We start from the raw sequence: 25,807 nt of genomic DNA, 5'->3' as shown, positions 1-25,807 counted from the left end.
AGTAAAAATTATTAAGAACAAGATTTTCTACTTAGTGAATGCTTTTATCACAAGACTGTCTTCATTTTGCTGCACTCCATACTCTAAACTTAGAAATAAAGTAGGCAAATGCTGCTTATTTCTATAAGGTTATTGAGAAGCACTGAAATACCTCACAGTAATGAAATTCCATAATGAATATCATCAAAACAAATTTCTAAAGTAACATCCTGTAGATAGCATGTCATATTCAATGTAGTGCATGCTATGGTGTTTGTTTCTTTCACAATAGCTCCGAACCACCCCTCATTGAGACCCTTAAGTTTATTATAAACCTTTTCTCAATAAATTTGTACGGACAACTCATATATCTTTGGCTTCATTTTTCTCTATAGAGGTAGTTTCAAAAGCTTTAGAATTCATTATAAATGCAAATATGTCTGTTGTAAAGTTCAACCACACACATTAGTAACCATCTGAAATGGTTCCATAGGTATGTGACTATCAAGAGTAATACCAAGCAATTAAATTCCTAGTAACCAGTGTGCAGTATGAAAGGCTGTTGAGAATGGCATTCCAAAAATATTTTCAGAGATTTACAAAATCATATACTATGCTAGGATATTTGCTACAGTTTAAGACAAGTAAATCTTCCTCTTAGAATTAGTTAGTAGGTGAAGGACCAGGTAATGGGCCACAAATGCCTTGTGTTTCAGCTACTAGATCACCTCCCCAGTCTCCACTTACTAACCACCAGTCATTCTGCTTCTGTGCTGAAAGATGCTACAGGCCTGAGTGCAGCACAGGAAGGGTGAAACCAGTTTACATGGCCATAGTCTTTCTTCCCATGGTTGAGGGTATGCTGCAGTACAAAGTACTAAAATACTTTGCCAGCTTCACTGTAAAAAGTACCTCAGCATTGCCTAGTTTCAATTAAGCTTCTATAAAAGGAAGCTTAAAAGAAAAACCTCTAAACCAGGTAACTGAAGATGTACATCAAATGTAGTGGTCAAAATAAATGTAAAATAAAAGTAAGGTAATCTTATCCTTTCTGTGACATATCCTCTTATATAGCATTTGTCCTCACTCCATCAAATGTGTTTGATTTTCATTCCTGTACCAGAATGGGACCTACGGAGTGCACCGTATTCAAACCAGCCTAGTGAATAGATTCACTATTCTCATCAATCAATCACTGCGAAATGTCTTGAAGTGTATAGTTCTTTAAAATACATCAGGGTTTTGTCAGTAATCTGATAAACCATCATTGATTATACTCAGTGGAATATGTTATTTAGACAATGTGATGTCTTAGTCCTTGTGAAAGCCATCATCTTTCTTTATAGAAACAGTGAAGAACTTCAATGGGATGAAGTTCAACAAGGCCAAGTGCCAGGTGCTGCACTTTGGCCACAACAACCCCATGCAGCACTACAGGCTGGGCACAGAGTGGCTGGAGAGCAGCCAGGCAAAAAGGAACCTAGGGGTACTAATTGAAAGGAAGGTCAACATGAGTCAACAGTGTACCCAGGTGGCCAAGAAGGCCAACGGGATCCTGTTCTGTATCAAAAAAACATGGCTAGCAGGACCAGGGAAGTGATCCTTCCCCCGTACTCTGCATTGGTGAGGCCACACCTTGAGTATTGTGTTCAGTTCTGGGCCCCTCAGTTCAGAAAGGATATTGAGGTGCTGGAGTAGGTCCAGAGAAGAGCAACAAGGCTGGTGAAGGGACTGGAGCATAAGTCCTGTGGGGAGAGGCTGAGGGAGCTGGGGTTGTTTGGCCTGGAGAAGAGGAGGCTTATAGGTGACCTCATCACTGTCTAGAACTACCTGAAGGGAAGTTGTAGCCAGGTGGGGGTTGGTCTCTTCTCCCAGGCACTTAGCAATAGGACAACGGGGCATGGGCTCTGCTGGGGGAAATTCAAGTTGGATATCAGAAAAAAATTCCTTACAGAGAGAGTAATCAGGCATTGGAATGGCCTGCCCAGAGAGGTGATGGATTCACCATCCCTGAAGGTTTTTAAACTGAGATTAGACATGTCACTGAGTGCCATGATCTGGTAAACAGACTGGAGTTGGACCAAGGGTTGGACTTGATGGTCTTGGAGGTCTTTTCCAACCCAATCGACTCTATGATTCTATGATTTTATGATGTGGAGATGTAAGGACTATCTGATTTATTCTCTGGCTCCTTGGAAATCTAGTGGTGATTTTTTACCTTCGGATCAGAGAGAGAGGTATGGATTATACTTGGACATAATCACTATTTTACCCATTCTCCATGGGCAAGAAATCTACATTGTCACAGGAATTCAATATTACATACAGAGGTGTTAAAATTATATGTCAGCTGCAGGAACAAATTTCTAGGTGCACTTGTGTTTCCTCCCAGTTTGTTTTGTGATACTTACACAACTGCAGCCTTGCTCTGTCCATTCTGCTCCGTTTGTGCTTTTTGATAACTTCCAAGGCAGAAAAATTGTACTAGTTTAAGAAAAAGGTGATTTTTATGACACAGCCAAGCAGAATGACTAAGAGAAAAAAAATTGCTATGCTGTCACTTCGTGATTTATGAAATGTCAGAGAATCCAGAAAGGAAAGTCTAGGTATAAATTCTGCATATGACAGCAAATGTTTCATTCAGATCTCATTCTTTAATTCACAGTAAACAGCAATCCATAGGACATCAGGCATTGGATTCTGCTTCTGGACTATTTGCTTGGCTTAGTTCAAAATTTTAATAGAGCATATCATAAAAAGCCCCAGAACTTTAGACTCTTGAAGGAAGTTGGAAAAATAAATTAGAAAAAAGTAGTAATTTTCATTTTAATTTTTTCTAAAAGTTGTATTTAAGAAGTGTTAATATTAAACCTGTACTCATTGTGGTCTTCATTGGTATCCACACACAGTATTCAGGGTCTGCCTGGACCTGAAGATGTGTGGGAAGATTATCTCCTCTACAATGGACTATTTTACAGATATTGGACATCCATTTACACAGTATTTATTATCTGAATTTGAACAGGACTGCAGAAAACAATGGTGATGAGAACTCTGAAGTCACAGAAATACATTAATAGTTCATTTTAGGAATTTTTAATTTGGTGTTTTACCATCAGGGAAAAAAAATTATTTTTCCAGAGAACATTTACCAGTTGGTTCAAACAGAGAAAATGTTCAAGAAAATATCCTGAGCTTTCAGCACTAGAGCATATCTAACAAAACCATAGGCTATAATTAAAGTTTGCCGAAATGTTCTAAGGAGTTATGTCCTGATCATTTAATAAACCACAAAGAAGAGTAAATTGGACAAGTAGCTATTCATACAGCTAGGCAGCTATGCTTATATTGCCATATTCTATATATCTCTTGATAGCTCCTTTAGGGTCCCCATTACGTAGCATCAGAGTCCCTCATAGCTAACTACATTCATGCATCCTTCTCATACAACTGGGAAGTTGTGGCATTTCACAAGAAATACACAATTAAGGGAAAAGAAACAAGGCTCTGTTAGCACCCACCTAAAACCTGAATCATCCAAATGTAGGTACCTGACCCTTTAGACACTCAAATTTTGACATATCCAAAGTGATACGAATCTTGGTTCGGGCCTCCTTTTCAGGTGGGACTCTGAAAGCTCCACTCCTCAACACAGCCCAGTCCAGTAGGAGCTTCCAGAGAGATCGCGAGGATAGGGTTTGCACAGCAGACATCAGGGCTGCTTTGAAGCCCCCCTATATCCCATTACTTGTGATCAGTTCTGTCACGTGAAAGGGAAGAGGGAGACAAGAAATACAAAGATTTCTAGTCTTAACTGTATTAATTAAAAGTTATTAGCTGTAAGTGCTCCCAGGCAATCAGATCCTTATGTACCCCAACACTGTCTGCCAACTACCGGACAGCCCACAGGTTGGAAGGGGTTCTGATTTCTGACATGAAGCCACACTTCAGCCAGGGAGAAATAGCTATGTGTCCTCGGAGTAATCAAAACTTTATAAACCCAGCACTGCCTGCCGAACTAAGACAGAACACAGGCTGGAAAGATTTCTGACTCCCCTATGAGAACCACACTTAATAGCAACAAGAGAAAGAACTTTTCTCACAACAGCTCCCGAAATAACATTTATTAATACAAATATGTGACAATAACTAATATGGGTTACTTAGTTGGTGATAACATGTAGCTGCAGGATTGTACAAAATACCCACCCAAAGACATCGGCACAACACACATTTCAAGGACCACCCCAGCAGTATACCATTCCCATAGCAAACTTAACTAACGGAAGATGACTAAACAGAAACACAACAGTTCAACACCACCAGTAAACACACTCAATAACCCAAAAGGAAAAACAACAGGAAAAATATATCCACTTCCCATTAACACCCATACACCCAGTGAGCTATAGCAAATTACAACTAATAAGGTATTAAGAAAAAATAAAGTAAGAATTCCGTGGCTTACCCCTGCAATGTTGATGGAATGGGGGAGACAGGGTAGCTCTCAGGTTGCCCTCCCAGAGGTGGAAAGTTTTCTCCCCAAATTGCAGTTAAACTGCACTTCTTTTTTTTTTTCTCCTCCAAGTTTGTGTGTGACCAATAGTCAATCTGTTTGGGGGAGGGTGATGCAGATGCCCTGAGGTGAGGTGGCCCCTTGAAGATATCGCAAAAGAAGGCCCTGCTATGTCTTAACACTTCATCTTTTGTTAATCTTATCAGTTTGAAAGCCCTTTGTCCTCTACTTGGAGTATCTCTCCAGGGGGGGCTGAGGCATCTCACTCAAACCATCAGGCCTTATCAGCTCATCACCCCACAAGTTCATTCCCAGTCAACAAGAAAATCTGTTCCTAAATCTCTGTTCCACCTAATTTGAACTTCAGACTGCCCTATTCCTTCTCACCAGATTTTTTTAATACTGTGGGGAACATGCTTTCAACCTATCACATTTAAGTGCTTAACTTTCTGGTGAGAATCACATTAGGGGAGATGCCCACAGGAATGCCAGGTTCTTTGTGGCAAAGGGAACTGAGACATGAGGCCTTGCTCTACAGAACTGGCCAAACACTGTAACCTCTGCTTCTTTGGCATATGTGAACAACAGACATGGTAACTGCCATATCCAAATTCCAACCTGCAAATTTTCACTTCAAAGGAAAAATCAGGAAAGCTCTCACCTGCACTCTTCCCATTATCTAACATTAAAAGTCATCCTAGATTTATAGCCTTTTGCTTCACCTGTACTTGATTCACTAACCATAAGAGGCATAAACCAGTGTTTAAAATGTAGACATAAGAAAGCAAATAAAAACACCAAACAAACAAATTCCATCCCCCCAAACCAAACCAAGTTAAACACCAAAACAAACCCAAACAGACTTCTATTAAAAATTGTTAGGTTTTGTTCTTCATTGGTCTCCAATGATTTTTTTTTCTGCTAGCAGATGTCAGTACTGATGATGCTCACAAACTCAGATAGGAATGCACCGTGTCATCCTCTGCCCAAATGAAAAATGTTTATTTCATTTGCCATTCTACATACTTTCCTAGGAGGATATGAAATGAGCATTCTCAATTACAATTATGGATGATGCTTTCAGTGTATTTGGCCACCCAGTGGGATAGTCAGTGTCCAGCTCTCACGTGCATTAACTGAATAGCAAATAGGAATATGCTGTGATAGCATATGCAGTTGAGGTCCTTCCTGATATAGGTGGATGAGGATTTCACTTCAGTAAAGAAAACTGAACTCAGTTTTTCCATGTATTAACTTTAAATAATTAAAGAAATATTATTTTTAGGTTCTTTTGAGCGTGTATATCCTTGTATTTTCTTCACAAATGAGCAAAAAAAGCCAACTAACAAATTATATCTGGAGGTGGCAAAATGTAACTATAATGACAGCTAGAGTTTTAAGACACAATACAGAGATTGCAGCACACTTTATAATAATGAAATTCCTGATTTAAAATATTGGTATCATATATAGAAATTTAGTCACAAATGCATTTGGTTCACAATCCCTTCCCAGCATTGATCCGTCTTTCAGGAACTTCAATAATGCAATTTTTGACCAAGGCTGCCTAAGAGGTCAGAAAAGGAAGACAGAAAATATCTCTTCAATCAGTGGGTTCAGACTTTGACACAATCCCTTCCATGAAATTTCCTGAATTTTATTGGTTTGTCACTCAGGAATCCATATCAATCACTAAGTTGTATTAACTTGCTCATCTCCTAACATTTGCCATTAGAAATAGAAGTTGCTTTTCCTCTTGTCAATAACCATTCCTCTTATATATTTAGGGAAATAAATAATCTGTGCTCTCAGCCTCTGCTTTACAAAGTTAAATGAGCCAAACTGCTTTTCCTCTTCCCACACAGTGAGTTCTCCATGTCTCCGGTGAAACTTTGCAATACCTGTTACATCACTTATTATTATCATCAATGGGTGACTTGGTTATGTTTATGAATTTAGGTGAGGACACACAGAAATCAGAAAACAGAGAAGACTTGTTAGGTCAATATTCCATCATTTTTCAGACTTTTGGCCCCTGAGAGGTTTCCTACAAATATGTCTCTTCTGAAATAATTCTTAAATGAAAACTTTAATCAGAAGATATAAATCAGAAATGAAAATATAATCAGGAGGCAATCCCCCATGGTCATCAATTCACAGATAAAAATAACAATCTGCTTTTGAAACTCACAAATGAGCAAGGATTGAAGACAAATCTGAAATGAATTGATGTTTCTCTAAATTTTCAAAAAATTTATAGAACTTAAACTTCATTTTGCCCATAAAAGAAGTTAAACTTCAGCCTCCTGTGCAAGAATTTAATTTGAGTCATCAATAAATAGTATGTCATGTTTAAAGATATAGAAGAACAATAGTAACACAGGTATTTATTTTATGAAACCTCACAAGTTTTCTATCTGCCTTGTCAGTCCCTTTTTTGGAATCTAGAACAATCCAACTGGCAATTGTATATTTTATATCCAAAAACAAATTTAAAGAGCCTTCTGTCCTAAGACATGTAAGTAATATGCCTTTGGAAATGAAAGCTTAATGGTACAAGAATCAGAAAGCTATAGTTCTGTGTATTGAAAGAAGTCTGACAGATGAACTTACTTGAGGAAGGATCTAAATGCAAATCAGCACCAAGATCAAACCACTATTAAAATAAATTCCATTTAGGCAATGTACCAGAAAAAGTGGTTAGAAGCATAGCTAAAAATATCCACTGTGACTCAGAATCTTTGAAAATTCACAGTGAAAACAGCCACTAATATGCACCTGTGACCCTTTTACTTTTTTTTGGTAAACATTTTATCTTCATTTTTAGAAGAAAAACTATTTGCAATACAGTAACTGAAAGCAAAAGACATCAGAAATGTCCAGCCTGCTGAGAAACAGCAGGTTGCTGCTGTAACAGAAACACAATCACAGCTCCTGTTTGTGTTGGCTAAAATATTACATAAAAATAGGATATAGGCTGTTTAATGCATTACTAGTTAAAGCTATTTATCTCTGAATCATTCAGCAAAGAAAAAATGATGGAAACTAGGAATTCACAGTAGCAGCACAAAGTGATATGGACATTCAGGTGTTAAGTATAGAGGAGAAAAATTTATTGTGATGAGTATTGTATCAAAAAATTGGGTTGAATAAAGTAAATACCTCTATTTTTCCACCTTTCTTTCCAACATGGAATTGAAAAATTCTGAAATATTTCACTTTTGTAATTTTGAATAATTTTGTTCTTATTTTGAAATGAAATTTTTAAAATAATACCTATACACATTTTAAAGAAAAGGCAAACTGGTTCTGTAATGTCAAGATGAAATTGTGGAAAAGAGACTTTTTCACTTTCTCTTTCACATAAAAGGAAACATTAGGGTTTTTTCCTAAAAGATTCCCCATTTTTCCTTATTTTTAAAATTGAACTTCAAGTTATCTTACATAATTTTATCAAAATATAGATGATTTTAATGTTTATTTAAGCTTGTTCAGCATTTTTATGGTACTTGGAGAATTTGCATGTCTCTTTATTTTTTTAGTCCAACTTCAAACAAAGCTGGAGTTGAACAAGAAACTTTCAGCAGTTGAGATATATTTGCATTGCCTGATAGCAACCATGTCAGTCTTCCCTTTTTTAACTTCCACACAGAAGTGCACCAGTATTATTACGCTGCCTACACCAGGTAAGTAGGGCTAGAACACCTATGAGGTTTTCTGTAGCATCAACAGTAAAACTTCCGTCACCTTAAAATGTCAATAAACTACCAAGGACAGCTGTGACAATTTGCAGTTGTAGTTAATCCTTCATTCTAGGTAGTTTTTCCTAAAGTCTACACAAAACAAGCAAAAGGAATTTGGCCTGTTATGCTCAAGGTAGAATTACCAAACCTCAAGGCAATTTTATCGCAGTGATTCCAGGAGGGAAATACTTAAGGGCCATATACAATCAGGTAGTCAGTTTCCCTCATTTTCATTAATATATCAGCAAACTGCACAATGCATGAATGTTTCATGTTCTTTCTTGTGCCTTCCTTGCCTTTTACCACCCTCCATGCTCCTTAACATTGCTTTTGCTGAGTGCCAACCCTGCATGATGCTTGAATACAAATACTGAAATGCAACTTTGAGTACATACCCTGACCAGCTATTTTTGGACAGCCTATATGTCATTATATAACAGCACATATGCTATAGATGCTGATTTTGGTTTAGCTAAAATAATTTTTCTCCAGTGCCTTTAATTTAAATTTTGCACTTATTCTTAAACCAGTAATTTACCTTTTGACTTACTGCACCTTTGTATTTTTCTGCCAGAGTTAGAACATCAAGGATCATATGTTATATTTAAGAAGTGAGATTCCCTTATTATTTTTGAATTGGTTCTAGTTTGCATTGTTTGTTGCATTTATTTTAAATGGTGGGACCAGTTTTGTGAGTGATTAAAAACCATGCTTCCCAGAGCTCATTGAAAACTCATAAGGCTGTATGAAACACTAACAGATTTTTCTTTTTCAAGCATATAACTAATTCTCCTTAAAAGAGCATCTCTGAGATATTGTTGGTTAGGTATTGGAACACGTTTCCCAGGGCAGTGGTCACAGCACCAACCCTGATGATGTTCAAGAAGCATTTGGATGATACTCTCTCACATATGGTGTGACTCTTAGGAATGGTCCTGTGCAGGGCCAGGAGTTGGACTCAGTGATCCTTGTTGAGTTCCTTCCCACTTGGCATATTCCGTGATTCTGTAATTGTTAGTCTCAGCAACTCTTTTTTTTTTTTAATAAAGACTATTTTTTTAAACCAGTAGGTTTTGCTTTTTAAATCCACATGGAAATTGCATGGAAGGAAAGTTCTTAATTAGTTCCAAAGAAAACTTGCAGGTGCAATTTTTCCCCCCATGATATATGCCTGTTGGTTATTAGAGGCCACTCTTTTAAAGATAATCAGGTCTTCATTGATGTTAGCTTTTACAATAGTGGGATGCATGATTTCTGTGAAATCACAGATGATCTCAGCATACTTCTAGTCTTTGTACGGATTTACAGAAGACAACCAACAACTCAATCACTTTGGTGCATGCCCCTGGCATAGCTCTGCTGACTACCAGAGACCTTTCCTCATCTTCCTTTGTAAACAACCATATGACTTGTTAGAGATTACTGAAGCAAATCAAGGGGCTATATTAGATTGAATATTGATCTCAGAGTAGTATGCTGCACTTCTCTCTTTTGTTTTTAATATCAGCACTAACAGCACACTGCTTTTACTGCTTCTCTCTGAGAGACAGATGCTTCCAGCAGCTTTCTGGTGCAGACAAACACACTTCTTCCCACATTAAAAATCTTGTATTCTCTATTTATTTTGGGTACATCCAAGAATAATTAAATAAAAGAAAAGCTTTGACTTTCTATTTTACAGAGGCACAGCTTCAGTAATCTTGAAGGAAGCTGAAACTGTTCTATGATTATTTTATTACTAAAGAGGACTGAAGAGAAGTGAGAAAAGCTTTCTGAAGCATTTAGTACAATTACATAGTAATATAAGCCTGTAACTGTGTCCATAACACATTGCTCAATTATTGGTATCTCTGAAAACAAAGCAAATTAATCTCACATATACAAACCTACATAATGTGAGAAAGTAATGTATGAGCTGAATAAGTTTCCTAAACACTACTGAGAACAGCACAAACACAATCTTACAGTACAATGTTCATTTCCAGGCCCCCAACTGCCTGGCAGAACTTTCAGTCAAAGAGTCAGGGATGGATACTTAAATTCCAAGGTCTAAGGAAACAAAAACTTTCAAAGCCCACAGAGGGCAGTAAAAAGTAGATAATGCAGACTGATTGGGAGAAAAATATCAATTACAGTGAAAAAAATGTCTGAAGGGAACATGGTCAACAAATTTTAAATACTGGAAACGCTGATCTTTGAGTAAAAACACATTCTATATTCTTCTTATGTTGCTATACAAGGTTATTTCCCTTTTAAATTAAGAGCGAATTAATATGAAACTCATTGTTTGAAATTCAGCTCTATTTTGAGATGTTTAACAATTCTATTTCTTACATGCAAAACCTTTTTTAAATAAAGAATGTAGACTCAGCCACTGGGAAACACTTGCATTGCTGTCAGAGCATTTTCTGTGTAACAATGAAAGATGAACCCTTCTTGCTTTGCTCTGATCAGACTCCTCTAATAGGAGGCTGTGGAAAATATGTAAATTATCACTGCTTTCCTCTAATGGGCCAAAAGCTGCTGCTCAGTCCATTACTGACAGACTGACCTGTGAGCAACAAAAATGAATGTTTTACATGGTCAGGGAAGATGAAAGGATACAACAAAGATAATGAATTATAGAAAGATGTACTTCCAAGGGTTTCAAACCCCTCATGTCCACTGGCTACTTATTATGAAGTGTATGACAGCAAAGCCCCTTGGGTGTTAAATGGAATGTATGTGCGTTCATAGCAACCATCACTTATCAAGAATTGTGGGATATGATTAGGCTGTTCTACAGAAATCTAAATAGCTTCTGTAAGATATCTGTGTATTCAGAACTTACATGGGAGATGGGATTTTGGCCATTGTGAAATCCAGTACAGGGAAAGCTATTTATACCAAGCCTCCAAAGTCTTAATGCTTAATGAATATTAATAGTGAAAGTGGGAAATTTATATAACATCTTGGTTTACCAGACATAAAGCAGCTTTTTAGTGCATAATCCTTAAAGTCTAAATAATACAGCAGCACACTATCACCTAGGTCTAGAGTTAAAAGAGACCACACTTGTGGTTGAAAATATGGATATGGTCCATCCCAGAGGTCACACATAGTGTAATTTATAACTGAATTTATCACAGGTATTATATAGCTCAGTATCAGAAGGTGATATTATTTGAAGACAGTATATAAACTTAAAATTTTGAAATCTGTTCAAATAGTACTGTCCTTGGGTTCCAGATAATGAAGATACTTCCAGACACTGTTTACACACCTGTTGCCTATGGGTTTTGCCAATTCTTACTTGAATCTGCTGATGAGGACTGTCTACAGAACCTCTTGGGGGTTACACTTTCCAGAAGGCTACTACTGCCCACTGTGCCTATGCGAGGAAGTGAAGAGCACTTTCTTTCATCTGTTTTACACTTGCAATAGTTTCACTAAGTTGAGGCAGTACTATGAATTTGGTAAAAAATCATTCTCGTCCACTTTGTCTTACCTACCACTTTCACAATTTTGTAAACCTCAGCCATATGCCCCCTTGTGCTTCTCTTCACATTGAAGAATCCCAGTCTTTTCACTCTCCACCCACGAGAGAGTTGCTCACTCATGACAGTTGCCTTTATCTGTTTCTTTTCTAGCTCTGTCCTTCAGGGTTGCAGACAAAGCTCAGCCTCCACTCCCAAGGAAGCCTAATGTTTCATTGTCTTTTTTGACTACTGATGGACCTTGAACTGGCAACTTCAGAGAATGGTCAACGATGACTCCAAGAGATCATTACTGAGTTGCAGGCGAAAATTCTGAGCTCAGTATTATGTAAACATGATTTAGACTATTTCCTCTAAATGTATTATCATATGTCTTGTGATTCCTTCTCTTTTGCCTTTGCTCCAGGGACTCTGTTTAATAGTCTTAGTTATTCTTTACAGGAATCCCATATTTCTCAATCCCTTATGTCTCATTTTCCTGTTCTAACAAAAACTTTCTTTGCTTTCTGTTTTCATTTCCTCCACAGCAGGGAGACTTATGTGCCCCACATTCATGTGCCAGAGTTCCCTGGCTTATTCCCCATACCACCATTGTGTTCCCCATCCTGGCATCTCCCTACTTCCAGTCTGTTGGAGTTCTGTGGGAGGTGCTCCCCTTTTCAATCCAATTGCGGTATGAAGTATCAGTCGTCTGGTTTTAGTTTGTGCTTCTTAACTGTAGCTCGAAATCCCTTACCTTGAGCACAGCTGGACACACATTGGTCATGTAAACTTTTCTGCTACTCTGAAGAACATCTCCCATTTGGGTATCAGCCCAATATCTGGATTCACTCTGTGCATGTCTCTCTGTTCTCCTCTGCCTAATAATATGAACTTTGGTTGGGTACTCCCTCCCTGCAGTGTTTGGTTCAAAAGGATGTACAGTTCAATGTCCAAATGAGGACCAGTGACAAGTAGTGTCCCACAGGGTTGATACTGGGACTGGTGCTGTTTAACATCTTTGTTGGTGACAAACAGAGAGGGATTGAAGCACCCTTGGCAAGTTTGCTGATGGCACCAAGCTGTGTGGTTGTAGTGGTTTTAGCTAGGCCTCAAATTGGCAGGCTCAGAGAATCTATGTGGATTTGGAGACAGCTATCACCTGACTGGGTAACCAAGGAAGTATTTCATACCAGATGACGCGAACTTAAGATTGTGTGCAGCAGTGGGAGGTGTTTAGTCAGTTCTGCGATGGCCGAGGTACAAGCCGGACGTGATCAGCTTCTGTCTTGGAGTAGGCCTTGCGCTTGCTCCTGCTGCCTCTGCTTGCATTTTGTTTGAATTCAGGGAAGTAGAAATATTTAGTTGTTATACTTCCTCTTTCTTGCTAGATGTCTTTTAGAGTGCTTATGAATCTAGAATAATGGGTTTTGTATTAACTGGGGAATGGGAAGTTATTCTTTGTTACATCTCTCTCTCTCTCTCTCTCTCTCTCTCTCTCTCTCTATATATATATATATATATATATAACTTGTTGTGCTGGCTTGAAGGTGAACCAGCAGGGGAAATGAACTCACCACGAGAGAGATTATAAGTCAGAGCTAAAATTTAATAATAATATTATTATAACAACACTGACACACAAGGGAAATTGCTTTCAACTCACAATACCCCAGCAGTATAACCCAGCGTCCTGGGGCACAAACCCAAGGGGGTTTGTTTGCCCTTGTGCTGAGACCCCTGTGGCTCCCCCAAGTCCAGAGCAAAAGGAAAAGAAAAACCTGTTGGTGCAGGCGAGGGCTGTGGTCTGGGCGAGAGCGGGGATCTCCTCCTGTCGAGGTCCTGCTGCTGCTCTGGATCCGACGAGAAGTACCCGAGGTCTTCTTACCCACCACTTATGTACCCTCAGGGAGCTCTCAGTCCCTCCCCCTGGGCGGGGACTCACACAATGGGTGATTGACTCTGGGAGCCAGGGGGTGTTGAGCTGTTGATGGCCCATTGGCAGCTCCGCCCCCCTCAGGCTGGGTGTGAGGGTGATAATGGCTCCCTGGGCAGCTGCTGCTAATGGCCCATTGTCCTTGGGGAATGAATAGAGGGGGTAGAATACACAGCTTTGATCACCCCCACACAGGGTTAGCTGGTCCCTCCTGCTGAACTAGGACATTATCCACCCCTTATTCTACTCCATCTAGTCATTCCCAAATTAATCCCCTTTTTACCTACACATATATATAGATATACATATATGCAATGAAACATTACAAACTCTTCTCGCTCAAAATTAGGTCCCCTTGTGGTACACAACGTGTTTCTCCATCTTTTTGCATTACCCACCAAGTGCAACCAGGTCCTTGAGCAAAGACAATCCCTCGGATGGGTTTGCCTTTGTTTGAGGTGGGACTAACCCAAACAGTCTTTCCTAACATACCTCTCATATGGACCACAGGGACTTTATCTCCATCTACAGTAGTCAAGAGTTCTGATTGGGCAGGGCCAGCTCGATTGATGGAGCCCCGAGTGTTGACCAACCAGGTGGCCTTTGCCAAATGCAGCTCCCAGTGTTTGAAAGTTCCCCCACCCAACGCCTTCAAGGTTGTTTTCAGCAGTCCATTACATCGCTCAACTTTCCCGGCAGCTGGAGTATGGTAGGGGATATGATACACCCACTCAATGCCGTGCTCTCTGGCCCAGGTGTCTATGAGGCTGTTCTTGAAGTGGGTGCCGTTGTCAGACTCTATTCTCTCTGGGGTGCCGTGTCTCCACAGGACTTGTTTCTCAAGGCCCAGGACGGTATTCCGGGCAGTGGCGTGAGATACGGGGTATGTTTCCAGCCATCCAGTGGTTGCCTCTACCATGGTCAGCACATAGCGCTTGCCTTGGCGTGTTTGGGGAAGTGTGATGTAGTCAACTTGCCATGCTTCCCCATACCTGTATTTTGACCACCGTCCACCATACCATAGAGGCTTCACCCGCTTGGCCTGCTTGATGGCAGCACATGTGTCACAGTCATGGATAACCTGTGAGACACTGTCCATGGTTAGATCCACCCCTCGGTCACGAGCCCATCTGTATGTTGCATCTCTGCCTTGATGACCAGAGGCATCATGGGCCCATCGGGCTAGAAACAATTCACCTTTATGCTGCCAATCCAGATCTACCTGAGAGACTTCGATCCTGGCAGCTCGATCCACCTGCTCGTTGTTACGATGCTTCTCATTAGCCCGGCTCTTGGGTACATGAGCATCTACGTGACGGACCTTCACACTCAGCTTCTCTACCCGGGTAGCGATGTCCTGCCACATCTCAGCCGCCCAGATGGGTTTCCCTTTGCGCTGCCAGCCGGCCTTTCTCCAGCGCTCCAGCCATCCCCACAGAGCATTGGCCACCATCCACGAGTCAGTGTAAAGGTAGAGTCTTGGCCACTTCTCTCGTTCGGCGATATCCAAAGCCAGCTGAACAGCTTTCAGCTCTGCGACCTGACTTGATCCACCTTGTCCTTCAGTCGCTTCTGCAACTCGACGTGTAGGACTCCATACAGCTGCTTTCCATTTCCGGCTTGTCCCTACAATGCGGCAAGAGCCATCTGTGAAGAGAGCATATCGCTTCTCCTCTTCTGGTAGCTGGTTATATGGTGGGGCCTCCTCAGCTCGTGTCACCTGCTCCTCTTCTTCTTCAGAGGACAATCCGAAACTCTCACCTTCCGGCCAGTTGGTGATGATTTCCAAAATCCCAGGGCGATTAGGATTCCCTATCCGGGTTCGCTGCGTGATCAGAGCGATCCACTTACTCCATGTGGCATCAGTGGCGTGATGGGTAGAAGGAGCTTTTCCTTTGAACATCCAGCCCAACACTGGTAGTCGGGGTGCCAGGATGAGCTGTGCCTCAGTGCCAATCACTTCTGAGGCAGCTCGAACTCCTTCATAAGCTGCCAGGATCTCTTTCTCAGTTGGGGTGTAGCTGGCCTCAGATCCTTTGTATCCCCGGCTCCAGAATCCCAGCGGTCGTCCTCGAGTCTCCTCAGGTACTTTCTGCCAGAGGCTCCAGGATGGGCCATTCTCCCCGGCTGCAGTGTAGAGCACATTCTTCACATCCTTCCTGTCCTGACTGGCCCAAGGGCTACTGCATGGGTAATCTCCTGTTTAATCTGCTCAAAGGCTTGTTGTTGTTCAGGGCCCCACTGGAAATCATTTTTCTTCCGTGTCACAAGGTAGAGAGGGCTTACAATCTGACTGTACTCAGGGATATGCATCCTCCAAAAGCCCACGGCGCCTAGGAAAGCCTGAGTTTCCTTCTTGCTGGTCGGTGGGGACATAGCTGCTATTTTGTTGATCACCTCTGTTGGAATCTGACGACGTCCGTCTTGCCACTTCACTCCTAGGAACTGAATTTCCTGAGCAGGTCCCTTGACCTTACTTCGTTTAATGGCAAAACCAGCTCTTAGGAGAATCTGGATTATCTTCTTTCCTTTCTCAAAAACCTCCCCTGCTGTGTTCCCCCATACAATGATGTCATCGATGTACTGTAGATGTTCTGGAGCCTCACCCTTTTCCAATGCAGTCTGGATCAGTCCATGGCAAATGGTGGGACTGTGTTTCCACCCCTGGGGCAGTCGATTCCAGGTGTACTGCACCCCCTTCCAGGTGAAAGCGAACTGCGGCCTGCACTCTGCTGCCAACGGAATGGAGAAAAAGGCATTGGCAATGTCGATGGTGGCATACCACTTGGCTGCCTTGGACTCCAGCTCATACTGAAGCTCCAGCATGTCCGGCACAGCGGCACTCAGGGGGGGTGTGACCTCATTGAGACCACGGTAATCCACCGTCAGCCTCCACTCTCCACTGGACTTTCGTACTGGCCATATGGGGCTATTAAAGGGTGAGTGAGTCTTGCTGACCACCCCTTGGCTCTCCAGCTCACGAATCATCTTGTGTATGGGGGTCACAGAGTCTCGGTCAGTGCGGTATTGCCGACGGTGCACTGTGGCTGTGGCCAGCGGTACCAATTGTTCTTCAACTTTCAGCAGTCCTACAGCAGAAGGGTCCTCTGAGAGGCCAGGCAAGGTGCTCAGCTGTCTGATTTCCTCTGTCTCCACAGCAGCTATGCCAAAGGCCCAACGCAGTCCCTTTGGGTCTTTGAAATATCCATTCCTCAGGTAGTCTATGCCAAGGATACACGGGGCTTCTGGACCAGTCACAATGGGGTGTCTATGCCATTCCTTGCCAGTCAAGCTGACTTCAGCTTCCAGTACAGTCAGCTGTTGGGATCCCCCTGTTACCCCAGAAATAGAGATGGATTCTGCCCCGACGTATCCTGATGGCATCAACGTGCATTGTGCGCCAGTGTCCACTAAAGCTTTGTATTTCTGTGGGTCTGATGAGCCAGGCCACCGAATCCACACAGTCCAATAAACCCGATTGTCCCTCTCCTCTACCTGGCTAGAGGCAGGGCCCCCCTAGTTCTGGTCATGGTATTCACTGCGCTCTCCCTGTGAATATGACCGGGAGGTTCCTTCAAGAGGATCGGGCATAACATCATCATTCCTATACTGTCTGGAGCCTTGCCCACGAGAGACCGGAGCAGCCTTCAACCTTGAAGAATTCCCTGTGTTAGTTGTGCCTCTTTGCAATTCACGTACCCGAGCTGCTAAGGAAGAGGTGGGTTTCCCATCCCACTTCCTCATATCTTCTCCATGCTCATGGAGGTAAAACCACAGATTGCCGTGTGGAGTGTACCCTTTCTCCTTAGCTGGAAGACGCCTGCTTCTGATGGCAGAGACTCTCGTTTGTTCTGGAGAGATATGGAAGAGTCCTTCCTTAATCTTCTCTTCCAGTTCAGCCAGTTTTGTTTCCACAGCTGAGACGTGGGCTCGTAATGGAGCAGTGACAGTGTCTTCATAAATCCTGAGTTTGCTGACCAGTGCACCCACCTTGTCTTCTCCCTCTCTCCACTGCAATGTTGCAAGGTAGCGAGAATACATTTCTGGCCCAAGTCGTGCAAATTTTAACCACATCTGGGATGTGCACTGGACACCATCTGGACTTTTAGGGAATCTCTCATCCTCGGAAAAGATTATCTCCAGTACGGCTAATTCCCTTAAGCACCGGATACCTTGTTCCATCGTGTTCCATTGTCCTTGCTGTACGTGGAGGTCCTCCTTACAAAGATATCTCTCCCTCACGCTTGACAACAGTCGCCGCCAGAGGCTGAGAGTTTCCTGTCTCTTTCCAATGCCCTGATCAATGACAACATCTCGAGAAAGGGATCCCAGCTGCCTCGCCTCACTCCCATCTAGAATTGTATCATTGGCTGCAGCATCCCAGATTCGAAGTAGCCAGGTCAAGATGGACTCATTTGCCTGTCGTGTGAACTCTCTCCGGAGCTCACGCAGCTCTCCCAGGGATAGGGACCGGGTGATTATTTCTGGCTCCATTTCTTCTGCTTGAGATGAAGGTCCTGACTCTTCCTTGTCATGCACTATACGAACTGATTTGGTCTTTGATTTTCTTTTCTGGACAGGGGCAACTGCTATCGGTTTCTGTTGTCCTTCTGGCTCCTCCATGGTTTGTGTGGACATGGTGCTGGCTGATGTATCTCTCTTCCTCTCTGGCTCAGTCATGGTCTGGGTGGACATGGCGCTGGTTGATGTATCTCTCTTCCTCTCTGGCTCAGTCATGGTCTGGGTGGACATGGCGCTAGTTGATGTATCTCTCTTCCTCTCTGGCTCAGTCATGGTCTGGGTGGACATGGCGCTAGTTGATGTATCTCTCTTCCTCTCTGGCTCAGTCATGGTCTGGGTGGACATGGCGCTAGTTGATGTATCTCTCTTCCTCTCTGGCTCAGTCATGGTCTGGGTGGGCATGGTGCCTGTGGATTTGCTCCTTTTCTCCTCCTCCTGATGATGCTGTACCACACCAAGCAGTGTGCGGTAGGCAGTGGCCAGGGCCCAGCAGGTTGCTGTGAGCTGCACATCTCTGGGACTACCAGAGCATCTTCCTTTCACATAGCTTAGCATTTTGGCAGGGTCCTGCAGTTGTTCCGGGGTGAATTTCCAGATCATTTGAGGAGAGAAGGTCTCCAAATACTGGCCCATATCTTCCCACTTCCCGTGCCACTCAACATCATCCGCTCCCAGGGCAGGCCTCCAGCAAGTCTCCTTAGAGAGCCCAGTTCTGACCCTAAACATGGTGTATACAGTACAGAGGAGACAAAGCAACACTAACAGCAAGATTATGCTGTCCCTAACATCAAAAGGAAGCTCAATATTTTCAATGATTGTTGTAGCAGAGGTGAAAAGGTGGAAGTAACCATCTCCGCCTGTTTTCCCCACAGTCTGGGTGCTATTTTTAATGAGACCCCAGAGGTAACAACCCAAACCAGGACAGGCAGACCAGACTGAATATACATTCACAATGAAATTCATTGCTTCTGATGTTATGACAACATAAACATAGTATATTAATAAAGCAATTTTGATCCTTCTCCCTGGTATTAAAGAGAGCATCAAAACAGGCACATGGTTCCCCATGTGTCGAAATATGAACAGGCCCAGATACACCATCCACATGAATACATCAAGCAACATGGTAGTCAGGGAGTTTCTGTACCCAAATACACAAAATGAAATTGTAGTTCTGACTTCTCTCTCGTGCCCCACGTTGGGCGCCAAAAGATGTGCTGGCTTGAAGGTGAACCAGCAGGGGAAATGAACTCACCACGAGAGAGATTATAAGTCAGAGCTAAAATTTAATAATAATATTATTATAACAACACTGACACACAAGGGAAATTGCTTTCAACTCACAATACCCCAGCAGTATAACCCAGCGTCCTGGGGCACAAACCCAAGGGGGTTTGTTTGCCCTTGTGCTGAGACCCCTGTGGCTCCCCCAAGTCCAGAGCAAAAGGAAAAGAAAAACCTGTTGGTGCAGGCGAGGGCTGTGGTCTGGGCGAGAGCGGGGATCTCCTCCTGTCGAGGTCCTGCTGCTGCTCTGGATCCGACGAGAAGTACCCGAGGTCTTCTTACCCACCACTTATGTACCCTCAGGGAGCTCTCAGTCCCTCCCCCTGGGCGGGGACTCACACAATGGGTGATTGACTCTGGGAGCCAGGGGGTGTTGAGCTGTTGATGGCCCATTGGCAGCTCCGCCCCCCTCAGGCTGGGTGTGAGGGTGATAATGGCTCCCTGGGCAGCTGCTGCTAATGGCCCATTGTCCTTGGGGAATGAATAGAGGGGGTAGAATACACAGCTTTGATCACCCCCACACAGGGTTAGCTGGTCCCTCCTGCTGAACTAGGACACTTGTGTAAGTTTGTGTTATACTGTAGTTTTCTCTTAATTTTCTCTTTTCTGTATAAATACATATAGTTAGTTTCAGCATAAATCTGGTTTTGAGGGTTTTTTTTTTTCCTCTCCCTCTTCTTTTTCCCTTGGCTGGTTGGGGGGAGGAGGAACTCTTTTCACTCTGTCCTGGACAGTTGGCATTTTGCCAGCTCAACCCGAGACAGTGGTACAGTTGACACGCTGGAGGGAAAGGATTCTTACAAAAGAGATCTTGACAGGTCTGAGTGATGAGCCTGTGTGAACTTCATAAAGTTTAATAAGACCAAGTGAAAGGTCATGAACCCAGGTTGGGGCAATCTCAGACACAAATACAGGCTGGGTGGAGAACGGATTGAGAGCAGGTCTGAGTAGAAGGACTTGAGGACTTGAGGGCATTGGCAGACTGGAGGTTCAACATGAGCCAGCAATGTGGACTTGGAACCCAGAAAGCCAACCACATCCTGGGCTGCTTCAAAAGCAGACTGGCCAGCAGGTCAAGGGAGCTAATTCTGCCCCTCTACTCTGCTCTTTTGCGATCCCAGCCGGAGTATTGCATCCATCTCTGGGGACCCACAACATAAGAAATATGTACACCCAGTGAACTGAGTCCATAGAAGGGGTAGAAGGAGGGCTGAAACACCTTTCGTATGAAGACATGCTGAGAGAGCTGGAGCTGTTCAGACCGGACAAGAAAAGTCTCTAGAGAGATATTACAGCAAGAGAGCTGGAGAGGGCCTTTTCCAGGGACATGTAGTGGTAGAACAAGAGGTAATGGCTTTAAACTGAAAGAGAGGAGGTTTGCATTAGATATTAGAAAGAAACTCTTCACTATGAGATTGGTAAGGCCCTGGAACAAGCTGCCCAGACAAGGTATGGATGCCCCATCCCTGGAAGTGTTGGAGAGGCCAGGTTGGACAGGGCTTTGAGCAACCTAGTGTAGTGGAATGTGTCCCTGACCGTGGTAATGGGATTTAACTAGATCATCTTTAAGGTGCCTTCCAATCCAAACCATTCTATGAACTTATGATCATTCTATGATACTAAAACTTGCAAGTTATATCCCTTGAAAATAAGCTTTGTCCTAAGCAATCAACAACAACAACAAATCCAAACCAAACCAAAAAACGCCAATGCATGTTCTACCTACCACATGGGAAGACTGGGTACTCAACTATTTGGAAAAGTTCCCTGGGACAATGGTAACAGGTAAGGGTGCTGGAATGTAACTTTGAGTTACACAAGGAGACAGTAGAGAAAATCTACATACTGTCATCAGGAAGGAGAGAGAAATAATAATGAGAGGAGAAAATTGAGAAGACTGAGGTGAAAGTCTGAGAGCCAGAGGCAGTCACAGCCTCAGATCATCAACAGTGTGGAATTATAGGGGATACATTTGAAAAAGCAAGATTTTGCTAGAGCTGTCCCAAGTAATATGGAGAGATTGGTAAAGTGCTGTGCTATTCACGTAGACCAAAGCTGCACATCTTCTGCTTGCTGAGGAATTGTTCTCTTTCTATTTGATAGGACACAGCAGCACAGCAAATCTTTGATGCTGTGTAGGTACAAAATGCAACTCTGGAAATTTCTGCTGAGCAAAACTTGAAGAAGAAAGGAACAGAATCCAGCTTCAGATGGGTGTCTAACTTTAAATGTAGTTCACTGACTGTTACAGCAGATGTGGCCACCACTAACTCATTAATGTCCAGTTTTGTAATTTGCATCTGGGTGATGATGGTGCCTTTTGGACACTGGAATATATTATCTGAGACTTTTACATATATATATATATGTTTACAACAATTTACAACAGCATGGTTAGGGTAAGAAATATCCATATATGTTTTGTTTTTCATTGCAAAAAGCAACTACAGTGACAAGTTCTGAAGAGATTCCTCATAGACAAGGAAAGGTGTGAGAACAATAATATAGCTACCCTTGAGGAGACTGATGACACAGTCTTCAAAGAAATACACATTTTCTTAACAATTAATTTAATATTTATTTTGAGGATGAACAGTATTCCTCAATTTGTAAGACAGCAAGACTCCACAGTTGGAAGCTACTCTCCTGAGACTCAGGATATCTTTCAGACTCCTGATTTATCCAGAGCTGTGTGATGCTAAAGATGCATACTGTTGTAGGAAATTCTCCAGAGGCTGCCTACTGCTCCTGCAGAGCTCCAGCTGCAGCCAGAAATACATTAGCCCTCTGTTATCCCAAATCTGAACCTGCATTCAGAAAACTGCCTTTTCTATTTCCCCTGCTGTCTATCTCAAGATCAATAGCTTCAGGTGAAGGAATTATGTCATTTCCCCCCACCTCACTTTATATAGTTATGCATGCTACACAGCTTACACGTTTTTATAATACATTGTATGAAAGTGGCTGTGAGACATGGACTACAGAATAGAGTGCATCTCAGGGCTTATGGAGAACACAGAATGAGGTGAATTAGTGAAAATGATTCATTCCCTTTGTAATGCTATATTCTTTGTGATCTCATCTTTCTTTTCTTAAAGTACTGCAGAAGAGTAACCTACATAATCTTATCTAATAATCTATCCCATTGTATCTCAGTCTGCAAGGGAAATTGCTTCCTTGCTCTCCGTTTATTTGACATTACTGACAAGTAACACTTCCTTTCCTGATTATACTCACCTACATGTAACTGAGGGTTTTTTTCTGCAGTAGTTTTTGCTGAAGACTGTGTTAGAATTCATATTAAGATAAACTTGTAGTACTCTCCTCTCATGACTAATGAATTAAATGAAAGGTTTTGATTATGATAGTGTTGACTGTACATACTGTTGTACATGATGTCATTAGAATGGCAAGTTATCATGATGCAGACATTGTCTGATATTCTGAGAACTTTAGTATTCATACTGTAAAGTTGTGGAGGTGGTTTTTTTGTTTTTTTTTTTTTTGGTTGGTTTTTTGTGCAAGAGCAATTTTCTGTATCCCTAGAAGCAGAATCCAGCAAAACCTCTGAACTCCTGCTAGGGTGATACGATTTTAGGCTTTGTAGTATCTTTATAAATCTAAGGCAAAGTGGTGTTGTCATGTTTATTCTCATCGGTCTTTTAGGAAAGCAAGGAATGATAAGCCACGGCTTAAGAAACAGAGGAGAAATTTCCATTCACAAATACTTGGGGGGCTTTTAATTTCGACAGTTCTAGGTTTGAAACACAGCAGTGCCAGTGCGAGGTGATCATGTAATTCTCTTGCCGCATAGATCTTCCAGCCTAGAGAATCATGGTTAGCAGGGTTGTTCTTCACGCTCTTCGCCTCGGACCTGACACATTCTCATGTGACTGCTCTGAGTTTCACAGGAGAGCTCCTGTGTGTGCTCAAGCCTCGTCCGCACCATATAATGCCTCGGAGCAGGACAGGGATGTCTCCAGAGAAACATCGCATGAAAACGCTGCTGGGCATCCTTTCCCTCACTCTTAGACCTCGTTTCTGAAGCTGCCGCTTCACGGGGTGGCCCGGCCCCGAGGTAAATGGCCAGGCTCCAAGGTGCGGTGCCGGGCCCGGCTCTGGAGCAAAGGGCCGGGGAATGTGGTGAGGGGCGGGCGGGGCGCGGGGACGTCCCCGCCAGACACCCCCGAGCCCTCCTGGCACCTTGCGCTCCCCTGCGCGCTCGGCGGCAGCAGCCGCGGCCGAAGCCGCGCAGCGCTCCCGCCGCAGCGGCGAGGGCAGGACTCGGGCGCGGTGGCGCAGCATCCATCGCCCCGCTCCCAGAGCCTCTGCTCCGGCTCCGCGGGCAGGACCGGCGCGGCAGCGCAAGCACGGCCCCGCTTCCAGAGCCTCTGCTGCGGAGGAGGCGCCCCTGCCCGGGGCTGCGCGGAGCGAGGCGCCCCTGCCCCTTTAAGCTCCAGCTGTTCCTTTCTGCAGCGCCTATTTTTAGCCCGTCCTCTTGGTAGCATCCAGCTCTGCCCCTTTCCCCGCGCTCCCCCGTCCCCCCCGGTGGTAGGTTCCTCACGGCGGGGGGACTGAGCATGTCCGAAGGCGCACGGCAGCGGCCGCCGCGCCGGGGCTGCGCTCGCTCGCAGCGCGGGAAGGAGGGCGCGGGCGCCGCCGCCGCCCACAAGTAAGTTTGTCCGCGGGCGCGGGGCCGCCGCCGCTTTGGTGCCGCCTCCCCGCGGCACGGGCGGCCCGGGGCAGGGTCTCGGGGATGGCAGCCCACATCCTTGGAGGCTGGCGGCGGGCGGGACGGGCGGCGCGACCGGCTGCACCTGCCCGCCCGGCCGCCTCGGTGCGAGGCTCGGGGCTGTCGCAACTTATCGTCTGCCCGCCCCGGGGTCAGCGGCTCGCGGCCTGCCGGCCCAGCTCGGCTCGGCTCGGCCACGGCGGTCCGCGCTGCGCGGGTCGGGGACGAGGGAGCGCATCCCATCGGGGCGTGTGGCCCCGTGGCCATGCCGCCCCCGCCGCCGGCAGGGACGGTCCGAGCGCGATGCGGTGCGGTCCGAGCGCGGTCCGCGGCTGCGAGCGGCGCTGAGAGAGGCGGGCGGCGGTGCTGGCCCTGCGGAGATGGTGCGATGCGAAAATACCGAGCGGGTACCGGCGCAACCCGCGCATCATCAGAGTCAGAGAGGCTGCGGTGTTCAAAGGAGTTTCTGATTTAACAGATGGTACCGCAGCAAAGAAACTGCGGAGAGAAACTGTAATGACACAGGTTTTTTGCTCCATGGTGTGACAATTTAATTATGGGTGTTCTTGAAGTTTAGCCGGGGTACAGTATGATAGCAAACAGTATTATAGCCGGAGTACAGTATTATAGTCAGTAGGAAACCCCAAAGTATGCCCCGAGGTTTTCGCCTCTGAAAATGGGATTTTGTTATTAGTTTTAAAAATGCTTGTTTTGTTGTTCCGTTCACGTGTAAATTTGTTTAACACTACGTGTTACTAATGTTAGGGAATGTAAATCACTTAACTCTGAAAGCGACATGGCTTAGTTAGTTTCTTTTCCTGTCCTCTGAACTGATGAAGGGTTTCAGAAACTGCTTCCCTATTCAGAGGAGGCTTCTTGCTGTTTGGAAAGTTGCATGAAGATAGTCCTCTAATCGTGATAGGGGAAGGGGAGTTTGAGGAGCTTTCCGTGGAACTGATGTCGCGATCTTCTGCTGCTTAGCATGTCACTGGTGAAAGAATAGGACTGAAGGTCAGTAAGGTGCTCTTGGTGGACAGTCTGACTTAATTTTCATTAGACTATTCGGGTAGGTATTGTCAGTCTAACGATCTCACTTTTGACGCTTTTGCAGTCATGCTTATCTTTGCGCAATGACAGATTTGGTGGAGTACTCATTCATAAATATTCATATAAGCTTAAACGTCTGCATGTTAAGCATTGTCAAAATTTAGATGCATTTTAAAATAGTTGCAGATTCAGAACTTGCCATTTCTACTGTGTATAGTCTTTATTCTGTTAATTGGCGTTATGCAGAGGAGACGGGAAGACGGTGCGATGGTTTCCGTACCTTGCAACTCTTAATTCTTGCCTTCTCCCAAATGAAACACCCACCCTTCCTCCCCTGCCAAGGCGACCTTTCCAGACAGTAACAATTGATCTGTGGGTTCCTGAAAGGTAGTCCGTGTGATTTGGATCTGGTTCGTGCAAGAATAAACTGCTGTCCTGTCAGTTCCATTTTTATGAGTATGCAATAATGGGGAAAAATTGGATTAATGAGTAGATGCCTTTTGCCTGCTGCACAAGACCATAAAAGAATGCAGCAGGAAAGGATGGTCTATGCTGACAAAAGGATGGTCTATGTTGACAGGATACTGAAAAATA

At 43.8% G+C, this 25,807-nt stretch overlaps 1 protein-coding gene across 6 annotated transcripts in view; it reads left to right on the top strand.

Annotated features, from left to right (window-relative positions):
* Positions 1-23,374: 23,374 nt before the first annotated feature.
* OXR1 (oxidation resistance 1) overlaps positions 23,375-25,807 on the top strand; it is a 263,783-nt gene continuing 261,350 nt past the window's right edge. For 3 of the 6 annotated variants that reach the window (XM_071553994.1, XM_071553987.1, XM_071553993.1), the window contains exon 1: positions 23,996-24,106. In XM_071553994.1, coding sequence (XP_071410095.1) covers positions 24,015-24,106 — 92 coding nt within the window. In that variant the 5' untranslated portion in view covers positions 23,996-24,014. Of the gene's footprint in view, positions 23,513-23,995; positions 24,107-25,807 lie in introns of those variants that run through there. The other 3 variants (XM_071553992.1, XM_071553995.1, XM_071553990.1) reach the window with 3 other exon arrangements.

This window comes from Pithys albifrons, chromosome 4, assembly GCF_047495875.1.
Source record: "Pithys albifrons albifrons isolate INPA30051 chromosome 4, PitAlb_v1, whole genome shotgun sequence".
NCBI lineage: Eukaryota > Metazoa > Chordata > Aves > Passeriformes > Thamnophilidae > Pithys > Pithys albifrons.
This window is presented reverse-complemented; position numbering and strand designations above follow the sequence as displayed.